Source organism: Stegodyphus dumicola, chromosome 4 (genome assembly GCF_044657685.1).
Source record: "Stegodyphus dumicola isolate Sdum_Otavi_A_Nest chromosome 4, ASM4465768v1".
In the NCBI taxonomy this organism is placed as follows: Eukaryota; Metazoa; Arthropoda; class Arachnida; order Araneae; family Eresidae; genus Stegodyphus; species Stegodyphus dumicola.
Genome location: NC_140771.1, coordinates 55,393,845 through 55,416,751, shown reverse-complemented (window position 1 = coordinate 55,416,751; position 22,907 = coordinate 55,393,845). Strand labels below are relative to the sequence as shown.

The window sequence follows — 22,907 nt, the reverse complement described above, 5'->3', positions numbered from 1 at the left end:
GTACTTTTAAGGACCATTAATGAAAAAAATTAAGGACCTATGAGCAAATGGGAACTGAATAAATTCAATTAAAAATATTATATCTATGCCTGAATGTGAGTAGCTTGCATTATTATTAAACATAACAACATAATTATTAATATTTTGAGAATAAAAATAATTTTATGAAATTTATCAAGTAGCATTAAATATTTTACTCATAATAACTGGACATATCTGAAAGAAGATAAGTGACATTTTAGTTACATTTTACTAACAGTTAGCTTTTTTTTTTTTTTTTTTTTTTTTTTTTTAATGTCTCCTTTTGTCACACACTTGCTCAGTCTGGAGGTTTAGTAAGTAAATTTTATGTCAAGCAGCATAGGTTAAAATGAGCATTAAAATCATAATCAGCATGATTCATAACAAAAGACTGGCTGTTGTCACCGCTCCTGCTCGCCTATAGTAAGACCTGCTAATCAGAACAAACCTGAAAGGCCTGATGTAGGCATAGTTAGCAAGTTTTGAAAATTAGCTGACGACTGTCTGATGCTGTTAGTGTCATAGCTTTGTGTAGAGTTCCAGGGATTGTAACTCAGTTAATATAATTTAAGGTTCTATTAGGCCACTAAAGCAATTAGCGATGATAAGTTGTTTTGTATTAAGTCTCACTAGATGCAAAGTATAAGTTTCACATGAATTTTTATACTTTTGTGTTTTACCTTATGACCACGGTAAAGGTTTAACACGTTGAGCCCGGCGCCAAATTTGTTGTCCTTTCTGTTCAGCCGGCAGCGATCAGCCAGTGGCAGTACTGCCGACTTAAATTATTCATAAATTATACAAAAAGGAAGGAGACGCACATAAAGTCCAAAAGTATTGTTCGAAATGTTATGATGACAATTCAAAACTATTTGGATGCAAGATAGCCAAAAATGTAACCAAAATAGTTGTTTCATATTGTAATATGTGTAAAGCTAAGCCGTATTTTTGTTTAGAATGTTTCAATAAATTTCATTACTACTTTCAAACTACTTTTGATCACACTTCATTGAGACTATACTTATTTTTTAACTTTAATACTGTCGGTCCAGCGGACTGACGCCAGCCAAACGAAAATAACAGAATAATATTTGTTAAAAAACCCTATTAATACCACAATCTCATAAAATTTCACAGTTTAAAATACATGCAATTTATGACATTGATTTTTAAACAATATTAGGATAATTACACATTAAAATCTACAAAACATAAAACTCGACATAATAATTATGCGTCTTTTTAATTTGAAGGCCTGCCCAGACATTTTGGCTAATTTATATCGATTTTCTTCTCCTTAAACATGTTTTCTAACAATTAGAAATTTGTCTCAATATGCAAAACAATGTTCTCATTAGTTTCTGCGTGTTTTATCTCCCAACTGCCAACCTCTCCCCAATGTACTACCTATGAGGGCTTACTTGATCTGGTAAAAGTTAAATAGTCCAACAACCCCCCCCCGACAGATATGAAACAAATTATCACTATGTCTGAAAGTAACTATAAATCAGATAATAAATTTAAATAAAGGTTTAAATAAGCTTCTTATTCAAAAAGAACTTGGAACATATAGGCCTGTTCTTATGCAAACAAAATCATTCAGTTTGTGGTGATATAATTAAACAAGAAGAGTCAAATTCAAACTAAAAATATGGACTAGTGGTCAAAGACTATACAATTTAATTTCAATTTAATCTGATTCAGTAACTCTATTGTCTTAATGAACTCAAGTGTCAGCAACAGTAATGGAAAGACTAACAATTACAAATTATCAGAGCTGATACAACTAATGCAAAGAGCAAGTGGAGGTCAGAAACACACTTGTCTTACACTCCAGAAACCTTCATTTTATCACATTTTTCTGGAATCTTTTAGGATCGAGGGTCTATAAATTTGCCTTAAAATCTTTCTAAACTTTCCAAGCTTCAATGTCTAAAATTCTAAAGAAAAATTACCCCTACCAATTCTGTAACAGCAAAAAGCCAGAAATGTTTTTTAAAAAAATCAGAAGAAAAGAGTGTGAAATCAATTTTATAGAGAAAACTGATGCATTTTCTGAGAATTCTGATCATTCTGAGAAATGGGAAAAATTCTTACCATGAAAAAATTAAAAAGACATTTTTAATTAATTACATAGCTATTTTGCTTTTGCTAAAAACTGTTTTGTAAACTGTGCTTTATAGCATTATTCCTTGCTTATTTTTAGGTACAATATATGGCCAAAATGGAACTTTATAATATGACAAATAAAAATACTTTATTTTAATATTATTTCTTAAATATAGTTCCAATATATTACCATTATTTTAATGAAATTTAACAAAAAAATCGTCAAAAAAATTCCCAGATCTCGGAATTAAAAATTTTCTATAGAAACCAATCTTAAAATCGCCAAAATGTTGATAATCGCCAAATTTAGAACCGTTTAATAAAAGAATTTACATTCCCAAAAATGGAAAGTTCTTTGAGAGCTCTTCATTACAAAAAATGAAATAATTTTGAAATGCTTATGTTTCACTTCTTGTTCAGAAACGAGTATTCCACCATTATTTATATTACAAATAGGAAAAAATTATAACTCATGAACCCATTAAAAAAATAGCCATATTTGTCAGTGAATCGTCAAAAATATTCCTGCAAAATGCTAATTCACACTCGAAATGACAATCATAAAAACAGACAGAAATTTCAGATGATTCAAATTAAGGACCTTCTGTCGCTTTTGGCCAAAATTAAGGACTTTTAAAGACCAAAAATCGATTCCAAAAAACTAAACGACTTTTAAGGACTTTTAAGAACCGTACGAACCCTGTTTTACTGATAATTTTTCAGCAGCTTAATGTGTGAAAATACTAGGCACGATTATATATTTTTTTAAACTGTTAAAAAATTATGGGATATAATTATTATATACATATCAATGAAATAAATCAGGAGCTTCCGTTTGAAATGCAACAGCTTCATTATATTTAAAAAAGAGGAGGAAGAAGGAATCAGTTTTAGCAGATGCTGAAAGTTAATGACATTAAAACAGGGTCTGTCTACTATAAAAGGGCTACCTATTTGGGGAATTTTTACATTGCAATCTACATCACAGTTACATTACATATAGAAAATATCATAGATGATGATGAAAAATTACACTAAGAACCAAAATATCTGATACAAAAGTGCTAATCTTGATTTTATATATTTAGCCTATTAATGTATAAGCATAAAAATGGATATTAATAGCTAAAACACAAATTTCATGCTAGTCCATTACTTCAGAATTGACTGCACATAACAATATACATACTAGAGGAAACTTAAGTACAGTCAAAAGTCGTTAATTCGGACACCCATAATCCGGACCTCAAAGCTAAAAACTTTCTGCGCATGCGCCGTGTCGACACATGCGCATAGGCGTTTACGCGTGCGCGTAAGACCTTTTACAACTGCACATATGCGTGTGCGCAAGTGCAGAATACGTTTTCGCTTGCGCATTTTATGTATAACGGCCGGTATAAGCTAAAATTATCTAATTATCTATTTCAGTTAATGTTGATGATTGCGTTGTTCCTTAATCTTCGAATTGTCGAATTGGATCCGGCTTATTATTTTTTGCAGACTGTAAGAGCAATACTATAACAATAAACTTGAACTTTCGATTATGTCAAATAGAATTTCCGATTCTGGAGCTCCCAAAGGATCGTACAAAACGAAAGTATGTTTCGATGTCCATCAAACAAAAAGTGGAATTGATGCAAAAAATGGATAAAGACATGAAGAAGGTGACAGAGAGGTTAGTGAAAACGAAAAAATTTCGATTGACAAGTTAGTCGGTATTCTCGGCACAGCAATTAACAGGACTTGAACAGCGGAACTTTGTAACTGAACAAGAAATTATGTCTGTTTATAGAATTAAAGAGAAAGTATTATCACATAAAACGAAGCAACTTAAACAACTTGCATTGAAAGAAATGTTTAATAAAGTAAACAAATAAATATTAAGCTTTTTTTTTTTGTAAATTTTGATACCCTTTAGATCATAATTGTTCTTTATTTCATAAATTACGGTTTCATATTTTTAATTTTAGAATTTCTGCATGCCATCTTACGAGATTTAAACTGATGATCTATAATCCGGAAAAATCGATAATCCGGAATCGACGAAGTCCCGACGAGTCCGGATTAACGACTTTTGACTGTATCTCATTTTTATACTACACAAAACAAAGTCTGTATGTTATGTCACATAAGAAAGTTAAAACTTACTTAGCTTCTTCTATCTGACTTTGCAGACGTTCTTTCATTGTAGCATTTGTTGCATTTTTCTTTGCTTCTTCATAACCTAAAATTTTATTCTTATAGCCAGGTATATTATGAAATATCCTTATATGCTTTCCTGCTGCTACAATTAAATATTGCCCATCAGGAGAAAACAGTAAAGCTCGTATAGGATCTGAAAAATTTAGATACATAACAGAAGTCATTTAGATACATAATAAGAGAGTGTATAAATATTGAAATAAAGATTTTATGAAATAAATTTACTGTAAATTATTAAATAATGATGCAATGTTTAGATTAGGAAAATTAAGGTATTGAGTGATATATCACACCGAAGAGCCATTACATAATGACCACCCTGTTAACAACATGTAATACCACCTTTAGCCCTCAAAATTGGTCTGCAATGATGTTCATGTAGTGCAGAGATGTTAGGGATTATTCTATGGGGATTATGGGTACTAATGTGCTCCATGAAAACATTACCCACACCATAATATCCTGTCACCGGCTTTCTCTCCGTCCAAACTCTTCATCCGGGAGTCAGGGTTTCGTTTGGAAATCGGCGTATTGGCACACGCCCGTCAATGTGATGGACCAGAAAACACAATCCGTCGGACCATGCAACTTTCTTCCATTCTTCTAATGGCCAATTTCGATGTTTCTTGGCCCATTGTAGACATAGCTGGCAATGATGTGCTGTCAGTGAAGGGACATGCTTCACCCTCTGGCTGTGTAGAGCCATACACAACAATGTGCACTGCATAGTGTGTTGAGAAACACTGTTAGGGTTGCCACTGTTGTAGCTCTTCAGTCACAGCAAGCAATGCGTAGCAATCTCTGCTCTTTGGAATCAATGCGCTGTCGATGACATACTGCTGGCTGGCGACATGTCATTTTACCATCCATACACCACTTTCGACATGTGCTTACAACTGCACGTGAACAGGACACTAAACGTGCCATTTCTGATACTGATGTTCCCAGCTGCCCAGCCATATCGATTTGTCCTTTATCGAATTCTGATAAATCAGCTGCTTTTCCCATTACGCTAATTGCACTATGTTTGGAAAGACAATGCATAGTCACTTTATATATGCCATCAGCCACGCACACACAGTGGTTTTGTTCCTGGGCAAGTCCATTTTTATAGATGGAGGGTGATCATAATGTAATGGCTCTTCTGTGTATATAGTGAACAAATTGTGTTACCCATACAATTTAATACCCTGAAAAAATATCACTGATATTCTAATGAGTTTTTACTTTCATAAGAAATGTTTGGTAAAGAAAATCATAATTTCGATTCTGTGCTATGTTTGACATACTACAATGTACGAGTATAAATGTAATACTTCACCTAAATATCAGAATGTAAATGCTGCTTTTTAACTTAAGCTACTCCCTTCATCTTTAATTCTTTCAATTATATAAATTGAGACACACAGGACACAAATTTCATGTTTCTGAACATATGCATGCCTTACTCTTGATGCAAATTTTCTCAGTCTACCTTTCTTGGTACTCACTTGTCATTTTAAATGTAAAGCTGTACCCATTGCTATGAGGTAAATCATAAAATACAATCATTCAGAAATTTCACATAGCCACATTATATTCCTTCTCACCCTTCCTCCCCAAATGGCTGGACAGTTCTTTTCAATCATTCACCAGGAAAGACCAGGGTTTATACATATTTCTGCACAAGAAATTAAGTACTTTTAATGAACATCAGTGAAAAAAAGTTAAGGACCTATCAGCAAACTGGAACTGAATAAATTAAAGCAATTATCTATGCTCTAACTTTACTTTTATAACACCATTCTAAGAATAAAATAGGTCTGCAAGTAGAATACAATATTGTCACTAAACATAATCTAATAGTCAAAAAAATTATAAAACAAATTCATGAATAAAATCAGCTTCATGAAATTTATCAAGTAGTTAATATTAAATTACAAACTTCCTTGAAACATTTATTTTTTATATTTCTTTAAAATAGTTCTAAATAAAGAGGATTAGTGACATTTTATTTAAGTTTTCTAAAAGTTAGCTTTATGATGATTCTTTCTTTCATGACTTTGTTGTATCATGTACGCACTCAGTCCAGATGTTTATGCAGATTTTATGTCAAGCAACAGATTAAATGTAGAAGTAAAATCATAATCAACATGATTCAAAACAGAAGTTTGGCTGTGCTTGCCAAGAGAAACAGCAGCTGATCAGAACAAGTATGAGTGTCTGATTAATTTAGAAGTCAAACAACAAAAATCAGCGTTATATTCTCAAATTTTCACAGGTTTAGTTTCGACGGTTTTACCAAACCATCTTGCAGCTGAGGAAGGGTTCGGAAAAACCGTCGAACTTTTGACTTCTAAATTAATAATGGTTCGAAGTGTTATTGTGTCTTAATTATGAGTGTTTGATGTTGTCATGGTTGCTAAGTGTTAATAGTTAGTTTCACTTTGTCTGTCTGACACAGTTAGTGTGTAGCTGCATGTAAAAGTTGCTGAAATTGTAACCCAATTAATATACTCTTAAGTTTGAATAAGCTGCTGAAGCACCGGAGGTGATACGTCACAGTAGCTTTAAGGAATGAAGTTTTATGTTAGTTTTTACATTTTTGCACTGAATCTTGCATCCACAGTTAACAAGTTACAACTAATTAAATTAGGCAGTTAGATACCCTGCAGATTTGTAACTGCGATTTACATGACCACTATTTAATTTTTTTTTATTTAAAAAATATTCATTAAAAAACATTATTAAAATGCCAATCTTAGAAAAATTTTATAATTTGAAATAACAGGTAATCCACGTATACCTTCCGACATTAATTCTAGAACATTATTAGGATTTAAAAGCTACAAAACATTGTACAGCCATTAGCCTTTTTTTTTTTTCTTTTGAAGTAAAAGAGGTGAAAAATAAGCAATATCTTCGCCAAGACTCGAATCTGGACCTCTCGAATATGCGTTGTGCTACTGTTACACCATGAAGGAAGGAGGAAGAAAGTACCTTATATACTTTCCCTTTTAAAGGGCAACAGGAGATTAGGGGACCTAATTGCCAAATCCTGGTGTTGATGAATTATTGTCCACCACCTTTTAGTATGGGCACCAATGCAGAGTCATTGGTTTTTTGAAGCAGGATATGTGAAAAATGAGCAATGCCCTCACCAGGACTTGAACCTGGACCTCTAGAATATGTGCTGAGTGTGCTACCGTTAACCACGAAGGCATGCTAAAAAGAGGTAGAAAACACCCTATAACATATATGTTTTGCAGCAACACTCAACAAAATAATATGTTTCCTTTTAATCTGAAAATTTTCCAGATTTTTTTGCTAATTTATATCAAATCCTTTTTATTTTTATTTTTTTTTTAGAATCTTTTCCAAGTGCATTTATTTTAATAAACAAATCACTGTTATCATTAACCTCTCCTTCATATCATAATTTGTAAAGGCTTCAACAATATACCTTTGAAAACAACTTTTCTCTTCATATAATCAATTTCTTATTCAATAAGTTTCCTATTCATTTTAAAATGTTGAGATTTAATTCAAGATTTCTGTTACTCTAAAAAAATGCATGAATTTAGAATGCTTAGAAGAAACCGTTAATTTTATTTCTTGAATAAGAGTATTAAGAATAAATTTGAAATGACATGATCAGGGTCAAAGTTAATGTGGCAGAATTTATGATTTACTGAAGCACCAAGAAATTAAATGTAGGGTTGACAAGAATTTAGGACAGGCACTGGGCAGCAAAATTTATGAGTGGCACAAATTTTAGAACACACAGAGATTGCACTATGCCATAAAATGACAAGTATGTACAGCACACAGAACATAAAAGATTAATCTTTATCAGTTTACCTTTTTACGGATACCTGCCCCAAGGATAAAAGTTTAAAACCATTTTTTCAATTTCCATGCTTGTGTTTAGTGAAAAGAAGAGGAAACAAATGGAAAATAAACACATGTTAAGAGAAAGACTTCTTTATTCCCGCCCCCCCCCCCCCCATTTAGTCTTCCACATGGAGGTAGGAAAGGGAGGAGGGGCCATTCCGCGCTAGAAGTGAAGCACTGCTTTGAAGCTTGGGTCACCAGACGGGGTGTTTTTTGTTTACATTCAGAAGCTCGCTTGACAAAATTCTGATAGTATTTCGACACACGACAGTTCCATAGAAATCGAAAAAGGGACACTCTCGCATGAAAGAAACATTCATAGTGTGATGGATAATAGCAATTTGTATAGTTTACTGACATTTACGCAAAAATCACATCTTGGTTATTTTTCGATAACTAACAACAGCGATTTTGATTATGAATTTGTTTAATAAAATTCTAAGCTGTTGCACTAAAAAAATATAGATTTTAAGAAAATTGCTAAAAGAGATCTGCCAAAATTTATTTTCTAGAAGATTTGAAAAGTTTGAAACTTGACGGCTAAATGTAAATATAAAATTATGTATGTTAAAATATTTGTAATTAGGCACATAGGTCAGATTAAGTTTTTATTAAATAGAGTAACACATGCAAAGGCTATCTGCCTAAGGAGAGAGATGCCATCGTGGGGGAATTTTGAAGAAAAACTGACCTTTGAGTGGGTATTAAAAATAATACTTATAATTTTCATTCAAATTATATTCATATATATTTTTTATGCAAAACTTTCGGGTGTATGCTAAATTAGTGTAAATTACTTTACACGAAAAATATAGTGAATGCACAGAAATTAAAGATTTGCACATGCCGGAAATGATAAATAGGAAATATGTATGGGTATTTATGCATGTGCTTGCAAAAAGCATGTATCTGCCTTTGACAAAATACTTAAATATTCATTGAATTATTTATAAATGTATTTGAAATGAAGAATTTATTCACTTATAAACAACTGTGATAGTACTGTGAAGAAATCTAATGATTAAATATCTAATTTATAATGATTATAAATGTTATCTAAATATATAATAACCTTAATATTGAATTGTAAACATAAATTGAAATCCTGTTGACAAATACGTTATAAAACTATTTAAGCAAGAATTGTTCGTATTGGAAAGCAATCTGTTAAAATGTATTGTAAAGCAAATGCTATGAAATGCGCACTTAAGAACGTAATAAAGAGTTTTGGAATATGTATTGTTGAAATGAAGGGTAAAAAAAAAATCTGATAAGTATAATTAAAAGAATTATCCCTTTTACATTTTATAATAACTCAGTTACAAGTTTTAAATAATACTTAAAAAAAAAAAAAAAAAAAAAAAAAAAAAAAACTTATTTTATTCCCTTTCAGAAATGTTCAGAGAAAGTCAAATACTATTTTCCTAATAATTCTCTAATTTAAAATGAACCGAATAGAGCATTAATTATAAATTGACTTACATTTTTTGATTTAAAAGAAGCCAAAAAATCATGTCATATTTAAGAAAGTATTTTAGGAAGAAGCTCTATAAATAGAAAAGAAATAATGCATAATTTTAATATTAATAATACAATAAACTTTGATCTTAATTTTTGTACCTTAACCGAATAAAATCGAATTACCTTAATTTTTTTTTCTAATGTAATTAACGAAAACTTGTGAAAATATTTCATTCAAATTAAACCATTCTGAGAAAACTGTCCTGTGAAAAGTATAGCATTTAATTCCGTTCAGAATGAAATGTTATTTAAAAATATGTTGTTTTCACATACTTAGGACTCTGAAGTGTTGTAGAAAAAGAAAATATATACATTTATATGTATATTTGCGATGTAATTACAAAATATTTACACCCGAACGCATCAAATCCCATAGAACTCAATGGTAAATGACCCAATGTTTTGGTCACCACGTAGGGATCGCCGGTGCTTCAGAGCAGGGTACGGAGAAACTTGTTTAGGGCGACTCCTTCTTACTTCCTACCTCCATGGTCTTCCAAGAATTCTTTGTAACTTTCTTAAAACACATCTATTACGTGTTAATACCATGAAGACATTTTTCCTGAATTTTCTGGAATCTATAATTTTTAGTTTTATATTTTATAAATCTTGCCTTGAAATCTAACCTTTCTAGGTGCAATAAACCTTTCTGGGGGGGGGGGAGAGATCTGCTAAATCTGTAAGAGCAAAAAGGCAGAAGATTTTTAGGGTGGGGGAAATTAGAAAATAAAAGTATGAAGTGAATTTTATGCAGAAAACTGATAAACACTTAAATATTTTGAAACAATTACTCAGAAAAAAATTTTTATCATGAAAGAAGATAAATGAAATTAATTTTGATATAACTAAAGTAGTTTTCTTTTCTTGCTTTTGCTAAAAAGTGTTTGGAAACTGTATTTTACAGCATTTATTATCTTGTTAATTTTTCACAATCAAAATCTTGCTAAGTCGTCAAAATGGAAAGTAATATTTTAAGATATGGCAGGGGAAAATAAAAATGTTTTATTTTAATGCTGTTTCTTAAATATAATTTCAATATATTATTATTTTTAATAATATTTATCAATGTTATATTTGTAAAAAAGAATAAAAAATGTCAAAAAACATACAAATCACTAAATAAAAATTTTGTACATAACCGACCTTAAATTTTCTGACCCAGAATGTTGATTAATTGCCAAATTTAGTGCCACAAAATAAAAAAAATTAAAAGTTATTTTTGATGTAATATTTTATAAACTCTTCATCTGTCCTCCACAACCCCCCAACAGGAATAATTTTTTAAATGTTTATGTTTTGAGCGAGGTAGGGCTTCGTTCCCAAAAACTCAAGTTTTGCACTGTTAATATCAGAAATACGAATGAATGCGAAGAATAAACCCCCAAATGCATGTTTGTCAGTTAATTATAAAAAAATATTCCTCCAAAATGTTGATTGACACTCAAAACAGCAGTCGTAGGGGAAAAAAAGACAGAAATGTCAGATAAGTAAAATTACGGAACTTTCCAATTTTGGCCAAAATTCATTTTAGGAAAACATTTTAAAGACCAAAAACTATTTGCAAAAATCCTAAGGACTTCTAAGGAGCATAAACCAAACCCATTAACGATTTAGTCATCACTGACAGTATTACTCAGAATGACCCACAGAGGATGACTGATCTGACATCCTTGTATTCAAGTTAGCAGCGAGCCTCAGCTTAACCCCCATACCATTCAAAACAGCGTGTTCTGCATTGTTTCGATTGACTACCATGACCAGTGTTCTTTAGGTTTGAACAATTACTGTGCTGTGATTTGTGAAGTGTTTGCACACAAGAAAAGATGCAACAGAAACAACTCATTATACAAGAAAAATTGTATAAAGGTTTTTGGCATGAAGTTTCAGTATAGTATGTCTGAAGTTCCCATGTGCTTTTTTCAAGAGTTTTGTTGCACACTCGTGTAAATATTAAAAAAATAAATAAAATAGAAACAGGCTTTGATTTCAATGAGGTGTTACTGGTACATCGCAAAAACTATGTAAAACAATTGAAAACTACCTAAAATAGTTTACACATGTTACTTTCATAGTAAAAAATATCCTAATAAATGATACTAAAATTTAAATATTTAAAAGGCTTCTTTCCTGGTAACAACTGCCTTTTATATTCATTGCATCAAAAGTATAACCACACATAGCCCTTTTTTTTTTTTTAAAGCTGCGAAGTATTTAAGATTAGATTTATTCCGCAGTAAATCATGTCATTTCATGGATATAGAAACTGGATGTTACACACAGTCTGCTGAGTGCTTATGGGATAATACAAAATGGCAATAAACATTAAAGAGACACTGCCTGCCAACATTTAGACTTTTATTTAACTGAACTTGTGGTGTTAGATGAATTTAAAGGAGAAACGTTCTCTGCTATGCTATTTAGGTTTATATGATTCTTCTTGTAGTGCTATATTTATTAACTATTGTTATCTTTTCTGTAGTTCTGCATACTAACTTAGTCATTAAGATGCAATAAATGTAACTATTTGAACTATCTTTTTTTACGCTTTTTTCTTTCAAAAGAAATCAGGGGCAAAAATAGAAAAAAGGGGGGAAGTTGAGTGTAAAATGTTGTAGGGTTGACCTTTTAGTACTGAGCCAAAGGTGTGGGAAAAGAAATAGCCAAAATATGCTGACATATAACCAAAAATGCACTGTATGATTTTCAGATTTTTGTTGCCAGTCACACACAGGTATATGTGGTAGCCAGTTACAAGCTACTGTGTGGTAAGGCACTATGTTTCCAAAGTTCTGTAGTTTTAAATCAAAGCGCATTTTCTTTTTATTACATTGTCATTGCTGATCTGGAGTGAACTTGATTGAAGGAGATGTTTAAATATGGCCTTTACTGCTCACAATGCATAAATTATAGTGTGTGAGCACCATAATTTTTGTTTCAGTGGAATGTTAAGAATGAAGAATCCAAAAGTTCATTTTCATCACATTATGCTTTAATTTTAAAAAAGGAAATTAATGCTTGTCAGACTGCTCATGAAATTTGTGCCATGTATGGAAAAAGTGCGATTTCTGATAACACAGACAAAAACTTACAGAGTATGGCTCAGATATTTTATGTTGTCCCCCCTTCCCACTACATTCAATAGAGCTTCTACTTTACATTCACTAGAGCTTGCACTCTCAGCTTCCATCTCTTCATGTCAATCTAAAATTATCTGAATAGCCTGCAGTTCACTTCTTTGGAGACTGTCAATGCAGACAAAAGAATTTTGTAGCTACCTGAGAGATGGCAAAAAGGCATAGAATACAATTATGCTCATGTGATTCAATAAAATTTCATATGTTTGTTGTTTGTGTACTGCTTCATTTGTTTTTAACATAAAAAAAGCACAAAACTTTTTGTATGACACCCGTCTGCTTCTAGTGAATTCTTGTACACTTATCCTGGCAGCAAATGTGTTAATTGAAACGTACCAGTTATTCACTGTTTATCATTATGGTGTAAGATCTAACCTTGTAGGGTATTTCCTTATTTTGCATAGCAAATTTATTTTAAGTTTGGTACCTATTCTAGACTTCCCCTCATATTCTTTCGTTAGGATATAAATTTAAAGTTAAGTGCTTATTTAAACAGGTGAATATCTGAGTTTTTCAGAACGTGTTTTTGCTAGTCAAGCGCATGTTTCGTTGTTATTTCGCTGTTACGGTAGTAAGCCTCTTGGCCTTATCAGATTTAGTATCACGCCGGTTAGGTTCCTGTGAGTCCACCTCTTAGGCGTAACTAAAGTGCTATCTAGCACTATTTATTTTAGGTTTGACTTACATTATATTCCACATTTAGTTTTCACTGCAAGTTGACAGTGATTTTGTAATGCATGAAGACCGTGCCTTTCTGTAAACTATTTTGAATTGATAAAGGGTTATTTTTACCCTTCATCTGAGTCAGTAGTTTTATTCATGCCTATGCGAGAATAAGCCTGGTCATTATAGAGTCTATCGTAGTGTATGTGGAATAAAAGTGGTGTAGTGGCCTGCATGCTGGGCGTGTATTCCAGAAGTCTGTGGTTCAATTCGTTTTGAAGGCACATCTCCTGCTTTAAAAAAAAGACCTAATGTCTCTTCAACCTTCTTAGCTATCATACAGTTAGAGTGATCTACGAGGAGACCTGGTGACTTCTTGCACAGGTGGGAATAATATCAACACAGAAGAAAGGTAAAACAAACATTTATTATTTGCCCAAACTCTTAACACAAATGCACGTGTTTCATGCTAACACTGACTACTTGCAATGGGAACTGAAGAATAATTTAACAATAAACTCAAATATAAGTAGTAGTGCTGGTCTAATAATTTAGTTTAAGGCTAACTGGGTTGACTCAACAACCTACCTGGCGACAGACTTCTTAACAGCCAAAAGGCATATCAGGAACTCAGTTTAACAGCAGCAAGGACAAAACAGTAATGTGCACTGGCTAGCCAAACCCATTATATTATCAAAGAGCTACATAATTCTTTTCTCACAAAACATTACTACAATCTAAAAAAAGGAAGATAATAAAGCCAAACAGAAGTGATGTTTTTATTTAATAGCAAATGAGTTAAACTAGGTAACTGACATATTTAGTACTTAAAATCAAGAAATTCTTGATAGAGAACAACATGTCTCATCATTAGAAACTTTTCTTTCTTAATACAATAAATATTATGCAAAAAGGTTTACATTTTATTTATGGTAGTAAATTTACTAATTTAGTAGTAAGTAAATTTCATATTTCATATAATTTTCATTATAAAATTCTTATTCACAAATTTAGTACTAAAACTACAAGAAAAATATTATATTAAATAAAAATGAATATCATTAATAATATAGCACCTGAATGAATTTCTTCTAGTTTCACTTGAAAATCTCCAGTCACAGCAGAATATATATAGAGATCAGATGAAGTTATAGGTGCTAGAGCGATGGTCCTACCATCTGGTGACAATGCTGTTATGCACTTAGCATTTATGCCATGGTTACATGTTTTTAAAAGATAAGGCTCTTGTCCTTTACTATACTCAACTAGGGAAAAATAAATAAAATCAAAGAAAAAATTAAAAATCATTTAACCATTTTTAAATAAAATGCTTTAAAAGAATTTCAGTAAACTATTAAATCAAATAATAAAATACCCTCACAAATAGAATTTTTTATAAATTTTATTAGTACCATAATTTCCGGAAGAAACGTTGCGGCGTTTACGTGTTTAAAACTTAAATTTTTAGCAGGTGCGGCGTTTAGGTGAACTAAAAATAAAATATTTCCTATGATGGTCATTGTACATAGTTTGGATGGCTTTGTCATTATACACAGACTGGTGTTGTTCCCACACAAAAGACTACTCAGTTGCTTTTTGTGAACGTTAATTTGTTTACATTCTTTCCTTTGAACGAACCTACATGCCTTATTCACCCTCTACATGCCTTATTCTCAGAACATGCCTTATTCTCAGAACAATAACATTCTTCCCCCTTTCAAATCAACATTTTCATCAGTTTGAATAGTCTCTCTCCTCTGCCACTGGATGAATCTTCCAGGACCTGCCTTTTCTGCAAATTTTTACTAAAGAACTCCGACCTATTTCCCCTTCAGCATGAAAAATTTTTTCTTGGCATTCTGCCAAATACAGATCCCATCAGTTTGAGTACAAGTACTTGTTGAATAGTTTTTAAGTAAGAAGGGAGTGAAAAATGTTTGAAAATGGCACCTAAACAGCACAGAAGCTATACTGCTGGTTTTAAGCTTAATGTAATTTCACGTGCTGAACAAATTGGAAATAGAGCAGCAGCTCGAGATTTGAAGTGGACGAGAGATGCATTCGACATTGGAGAACTGATAAAAGACTTCTTAAAAATATGCCACAACAGAAACGAGACAAAAGAACTGGTACTGTAAGATGGCCGAATCTAGATGACGACCTTGCAAACTGGATAAAGGAGCAACGAGGAAAGGGAATGGCAATTTCGACTGTAAAAATTTGCTTACAAGGAAAATTTATAGAAAAACAAATGAACATAGATGATTTCAAAGGAGGGCCTAGTTGTAGCAGATTTATGAAAAGAAAAAATATTTCTGTGTGTACTAGAACAACAGTCGGGCAACAATTACCAATGGACTGGCAGGATAAAAAGGCATCTTTCCTAAAATATGTGACAGATATTATTGACAAAAAAAAAAAAAAAAACTTCGGACACAGATAATAAATATGGATGAAACACCGTTAGCTTTCGACTCTCCTGCAAACAGAGCTGTTGATGAAACTGGTGCAAATAATGTATCTGTGCATACGACGGGGCATGAAAGAACGTCATTTACATGCGTGTTAGCTTGTGCCGCAAACGGTGACAAGCTAAAGCCGATGATCATTTTTAAATGAAAGACTATTTCGAAGGGAGATTTTTCTAATGACGTAATTATTTGTGCGAACGAGAACAGCTGGATGTGCAAAATGATGCATGAGTGGCTACAAAACGTTTGGCAGTGTCATATGGGATCTTTCTTCCAACCAAAAGGGTTATTGATAATGGATTCCATGCGTGCTCATTTACTCGAGTCAGTGAAAACCAGATGTCAAAAATTGTTGATGACAGAAGCAATGATTCCTGGTGGTTTGACAAAAATCTTACAACCATTAGATTTGTCAGGTAATAAATCCTTCAAAGCTAAAGTCCAAAAGCGGTAGGAGTGTTGGATGAGTGAAGGATTGCATACGTATACCAAAAACGGTAAAACGCGTAGAGCATCTTATGAAGAAGTTGCAAAGCAGGTAGGAAGTGCGTGGAAATCGGTAAAAACATTGTCAATAATAGCAGGGTTCAAAGAAGCTGAAATTATATCCTTAGATAAAGAGACTGTAAACCAAGAGGATGAATGTGACGATCTGGAAGACTTAGATCAGGATTTACTAAATCTTTTTAATTCAGATAGTGAATAATCAGATTTGATGGCTTCATATGATGCTGTAATTTGCTGTAATTCCTTTTGTAAGTAAAATTTAAAATTTCCTTTTGTCATCCAAATTTAATATTTCGTTGTTGCAAAATTTTTTTTGAGTATTACAAATATGGACTTCTTTAGTGGATAAATATAAGTATATACGTGAAGTAAATATATTTTCAACATTTCTTACCTTTAATTTATTTTTGAGTTATGGTTTCATTTCATGCATTTTTCTTAACTGACATGTCATATATCAGGACTTAGGTTGAGATTTTGCATCTATACAGCCCACGATGATGTCACGCGCAATTTAATCTATTGCGGCGTTTCTGTGTAAATTTAATTTTTTTCCGCCATTTTTCTCGAGTGCGGCGTTTACGCTGATGCGGCCTTTCTTCCAGAAATTACAGTATATCACCAAAGGAAATTAGACATTAGAATTATATAGATTTTAATAACAAATAATTAAAGTTGTTACAGGTACATAGAATGTCTTTTATAAACGTAGAAATAACTAAAATATGAAGCATTTAATTTAAACAAGATAAAGTTTATAATTGAGACTTAAATTTGAAATCCTGAGGTCTAATTAATACACATAACTAATAATTACATAAATGAAAGAAAATTGAAATGAAATAGTAAAAGTCATTAATCATCTCTTACAGAATGATCCAATAATTAATATGCATGTTTAAAAATATTGCTTACAATTAAACAACAATCACAAAATATTTAAAAAATATATATGCAATTAAAATTATTGTTCAGAAATTTCTATACCAATCTGTTATTACTCACTATTCGTGTCCCACAATTTCCATGTGCCATCCTTTGAAAATGTCACCATCCTAATTATAAATAAATAAGTAAAAACTAGTATCTTTCTAGAACTCAAACCTTAATGACAGAATAAAGCAGGTTTAAATTTTCAGCTTTATAATATATACCTATCAAAGCGAAATGAAAAAATTATAAAAGTAGACTAAGAATAAAATGATTTTCATATAAAAAAAATCAAAGAAGCATATTTAAAAATTGAGAATATCATTTCAATAAATTTACTACTTTCTCATTTAATGCAGTTGTAAATATCAAACATATGTTTTACTCAGAATTAAAAAAAAAAAAAAAAAAAAGAATGAGCCCTACATTATTATTATTATTAAAAAATAGTTTTCCATTTAAAACATCTTTTACTTATACAAATATTTTATTAAGTAATAAAGCCATCCTTTGTACAAATCCAGTTTTATTTCTTTACAGTGAATTGTTTAGAAATTTTAATGCTTAACATGCAATACTCAGTAATCATGCAGTCAAATAAAATTTTTTTTTAAAATTCAATAGGTACTTTACAGTTTTTCATAATTGAAAAGTATGCTTAGTTCAATTTTAAAGATAAAAATAAACTTACCTAGATGAATCATTGGAAAAACTAAAATGATGAATTCCTGATGTATGCCCTTTTAATTCAAAAGCTCTTTTTACTTCTTTAAATTCTCCAGTTTTTGTAAAGCATACTTCCCATACTCTAACATCAGGTGTAAAACCTATAACCAGAATTTTGTATTAGTATTTAGATACTTCATATAAATATATAACATTTTGCTAACATATAAAATACACTACAACAGTGGTGTCCAACCAGTTTTGTTTTAATGGCTACTTTTAAATTTCTGCTGTGCCTCGCAGCATCTGGCGTTTCATGTTTGGAAAATAACTTCATGAAAATTCTTGTGCTTCCAAATAATAATTAATACAAACCTACCCCCCCAAAAAGGGGGGAGAAAATCCACTAATAAAAGGGAAATGTAGTGAAGGTACAAGCTAATTTTATTTCAAATTAGAAAATAAAGAAAAGCACATACTAATAAACTAATTACCAACAAAAGAAAGTGCATCTGTTAAATTGTCAAATAATTCATTTAGTATTGCATTAAGTCATTAACTTTCTATTAATGACGTACTTTTGAATATTAATGTTTTCTGACAAACTATTAAAATTAGGCATATATTCTAATATAAAGCATGCCAGCACCATGTTGTTTTTCACACGCTCTGGAGTTAATATATTTTTGTATTTGCTTTTTATTATTTTAAGTTGTGAAGAAGCCTACTCAAAGAGACCCAAAACATGTTTTCATTGTTAAAGCACACCAAAGTAATGTTTCTGTATTTAGTACGCTCCATTAGTTTAAAAGCTACTTTACTTTAGTTTTCTGTGCTTTTAAGTGTTATAGCAGTGTGAGGAGTAATAATCTCTAATTCAGCCTCCAATTTGTTAATAAAATAAGATTTTTTTATTGACAGAGTCATATCTGTTATGTCTAATTCCAACAAAGGATTCTGTGTTAACAATAAAATGGGTTCCATAGAAAAGATATCTTAGAATTTTCTTTTGAATTATACGTAACAGAAGGTTTTCAACATGCTTAGATATATCATACTTCATAATAAATTCCGGATCTAGAATGAGAGTAAATGGAAAATATTGATAGTCTTTCTCCAATACATTGTTCTTTCACAAATCAATTTTAGCCAGAAAAGTAGATATTCAGCCCTTCATTTCTGACACACGTTTTCTTCTTCCTTGAAACATCGTTTTGTAGTGATATCACTTAAAAATGCCAAATCAACAAAGCCACTCCATGTCATAATTGTCTTTGGATACGAAAAGTTTTAATCTTTGACAGCATTCCAAAAAAAATCGTATTGAAACTTTCTTCAATTCGGCCATCTTTACCTTGCATAGTAAATTGTATCATCATGCTCGCTAGCAAAACTAAAAACAGTTGATGATTCAAAGGCCATCTCCAATAAAATTTACAGTGCATACAATAACAGTGATTACATGACTGAGATTGGGCTCTTTAGATTTTCTTGATGAATAATGTAGCAGTATGAATTAAAATATGGAAAATGTATCATCCTGTTTATATCAGAAAACACCATTCTCATGAACATAAGATGTTGCAGTGGATTTATCAAACAGCGGGAAAAATAAACACATTTTTCCAAATGATATATATATCATTTGTATATAGATGTCGTTCACCATACTGTCCACTCGCTGTGCTAATGTGTTTAGTGAGAGAGGCACATCAGCTAATCTTTAGAATATGGTAACAGGTAGTTTGGCGACATTTTGATAAAGCGATAAAGGTTACTAGCTAGGACTTTAGCAATAATCTGAGAAGTACACAGTTTGAATCACATTATTTTGTCTCAGAGAAATGAGAGATTGTGAGACATGTAATGTGACATTTTCCGGAAAATTCCAATCGTGATTTTAACTAATAAGCACTTAGAAACAATTTTGCTGCTAAAGTGCAGAATTGCCCACTTATTTGTTTGGCGCTTTTCACAAGAGTAAGAAGAATTGGGTTTTTGTCAATTTTCTTTGACTTTTTAAGTGAAAATAGGTCGATGTGTAAAGTCAAGAGTGTGCACAATGCCATTTTTGTGCGATTCTGGGATGTTTTTTTAAGTGAAAATAGGTCGATGTGTACATAGATAAAGTCAAGAGTGTGCACAATGCCATTTTTGTGCAATTCTGGGATGTTTTTTAAGTGAAAATGGGTCGATGTGTACATGGATACAATGTATGTGCAATTCTTAAAAACACGGCAAGCAGTTTGCGATTCTGCACTTTCTCCCAATTTCGTACCTAATCTTCGTCATGATTAAGCATTTTTGTTCCATAAAAGTTCTAGTATAAGCGTAATTCAGCTAGCAGATTGTTAGAAAAAATGTTGAGGAAAAAAAAAAAAAAAAAAAAGCCTTTACTTCGTGAAAACAAAACTAGCAGGTTGCTGTAGCAGGGTTGGTTGCCAAATGTTTGCCAAAAAATCGCCAAGTTACCATTATGTAAAGATTCACCGGCACATCTTTTATAGTTCTGATTATTTCATTTTTGTTTTTAAATTCATGAAATAAAGACTGAAATTACCACATAGTTAGTTTTCTTCACAATGGGCCCACCTGAATGTGTATTTTTATGTGATGAAAGAATACAACTTAATTTGAAGGATGCTCCTGTGTGATTCTTTGCTTCATTTTTTAGGATAAAAAGACCACTTTGTTCAGCTTTTAGAGATTTTAATGACTGAACTCCATGTCTATGAAAAGCAGACCTGTTGGATATTTACTGTTTAAAATCTTATAAATGGTTTTATGAAGGCATTCTTTACATTTGATTGTTTTGGTATTGCTGCTGAAGTATTGCATTATAAATAAATTGCTTTTTCACCAGCATTTTCAAAAAAACAGTTCTTCCCATTTCGAGGTTTAAGTGGTAAGTTTTTTTTTGTTTTGATGGTCCTGGGCATGCCACTCATGTTGGTAAGCACACCATAAAATATACAAAAATACTAAAGTGTTATTTTAAAACTTGACAAAAACAGCAAAGTTTGGGTGCCACTACTGTTAACTTTTGTCAGCTTATTTCAACTCAACTGATGATCATTGACCACAAGGATGATTTATTGTTGTGCAGATGTGCAGCCAGCAACAAACAGGGCGTGTTAAAGCAGGCACTCTAATTCGCTGCACAGATAAAACTACAGATATGAGACAAAGTGAAGGTGATAACACACAACTAAGTGAACACAAATGTAGTGTCCCTGTATCTGACCTGTAATTGCATGTTTTTTACATTAGGATTAGAGCAAAGTTTTCTTCTCATGGTGATCCTGTGATTGTGGTTGGTGGGTGGCTAAGGATAGGATTGTGGTCTACCAGGTGCCTGCAAGCCACTGGTTGTATATCACTGCACTAGAGTATGTGACATGTGTTTCTGGCAGTACATTTCAGGAGGAAAGAAAAAAAGTATTTTGAAAAAATTATATCATACAATCACTAAAACAAAATCTGGCATGAAATAATCATATATATACAAGAAAATACAGGATAACAAAACCAATTAATTTTAACCTTTATCTCTATTTTTAGACATACAAAAATTATCTCTTAAAAGTGCACCAGCAGAGAAACTTTTTTAACAAATAAAATCTCTTAATGAAACACATCTTCAAACTTCTTTAATTAGTAACTGCATTTGAAACTTGCTTAGTATTTTATCTGGTGTCGTTTGATTAAAGCAGCAATCTGTCATGTGAACCAAATCTAACCTGCCACTTGTTTTTAATCTGGCCCATGGAATGATTATGCTTTTTGCATGGAAAATGCATTAAATTATATGCTATAATGCAGAGCTGATAACTGAGTTGAAAAATTATGAATAATGACTGCAAGTGGTGTGGTTATTTATCATTTAAAAAAATATTTAATAATCTTAATGAGTCCAGCTAGTGTAATTTCATAAAAATATTGACTATTTCTAATTAGATATCTCACGAATCATATTTCTAATTAGATATCATCTTTTAATACATATTTATTTAAATAAACCACATTAAAAAGCAGAAAAAATATTCTTAAGAACTATACTTACTGCTTTGAAATCAGTTTATTATAACCTTCTAGATTAAATTTGAAAGTCTATTAGGCTGTACGAATGGCAACATGCTGACAGTAAGTAAAAGTATTTCATTTACAGTTGCAGCAACACAGTGCTTTCATAGACCTGAATTTGCTAATTAAAATTGAAAGACCTTACATTTTTCCGCATGGCAACAGTTCACTCGCTGGAGAGAAAATGTTTTATTTCAAACAGTGTTGCCACTGCTCACTTTCAAACAGTGGAGTTTGTGATAAAAAATTCATTTCAAAATTAGAGCAGAGGACTATGTTATTCATAATTTGATGGCTCTAGGTACTGTCAGGTTTTGGCAAAGTTAATAACATACATATGTATGTGTGTATATATATATATATATATATATATATGAAGATCCTTCATTATTTCTTTAAAAATAATACAGGGCAATAATATTTGATGGCAACAATTTGAAAAGTGATATGCTTTTATGGTGAACTTATGCAAAGTCCCGTTTTGAAACTAACAGTTTCTTTTAGACTAAAAATGTTTTAGTGAGAGATATTCATAAAGTCTGTTACATACAATTTTAATTACATTTAGAGGTTTATCACAGGTGTATAAAATAACATTAAAAGTACCAGAAATTGGATAGATGAAAAGTTTGTTCGTCATAAGCCCAGTTTGCTATTGCACAATTTGATTACAGATTAACAATACAATTAGACCAATGCTTTTGTTAAATTGTGACAATTCAGTGTA

At 31.5% G+C, this 22,907-nt stretch overlaps 1 protein-coding gene across 1 annotated transcript in view; it reads right to left on the bottom strand.

Moving 5' to 3' along the window:
• Positions 1-22,907, bottom strand: part of LOC118185165 (transducin beta-like protein 2) — a 59,087-nt gene that overhangs the window by 4,199 nt on the left and 31,981 nt on the right. The window contains exons 6-9 of the mRNA XM_035354976.2: positions 18,123-18,258; positions 17,507-17,556; positions 14,600-14,788; positions 4,279-4,465 (exon numbers count right to left, since the gene is read on the bottom strand). Coding sequence (XP_035210867.1) covers positions 4,279-4,465; positions 14,600-14,788; positions 17,507-17,556; positions 18,123-18,258 — 562 coding nt within the window. The remainder of the gene's footprint in view (positions 1-4,278; positions 4,466-14,599; positions 14,789-17,506; positions 17,557-18,122; positions 18,259-22,907) is intronic.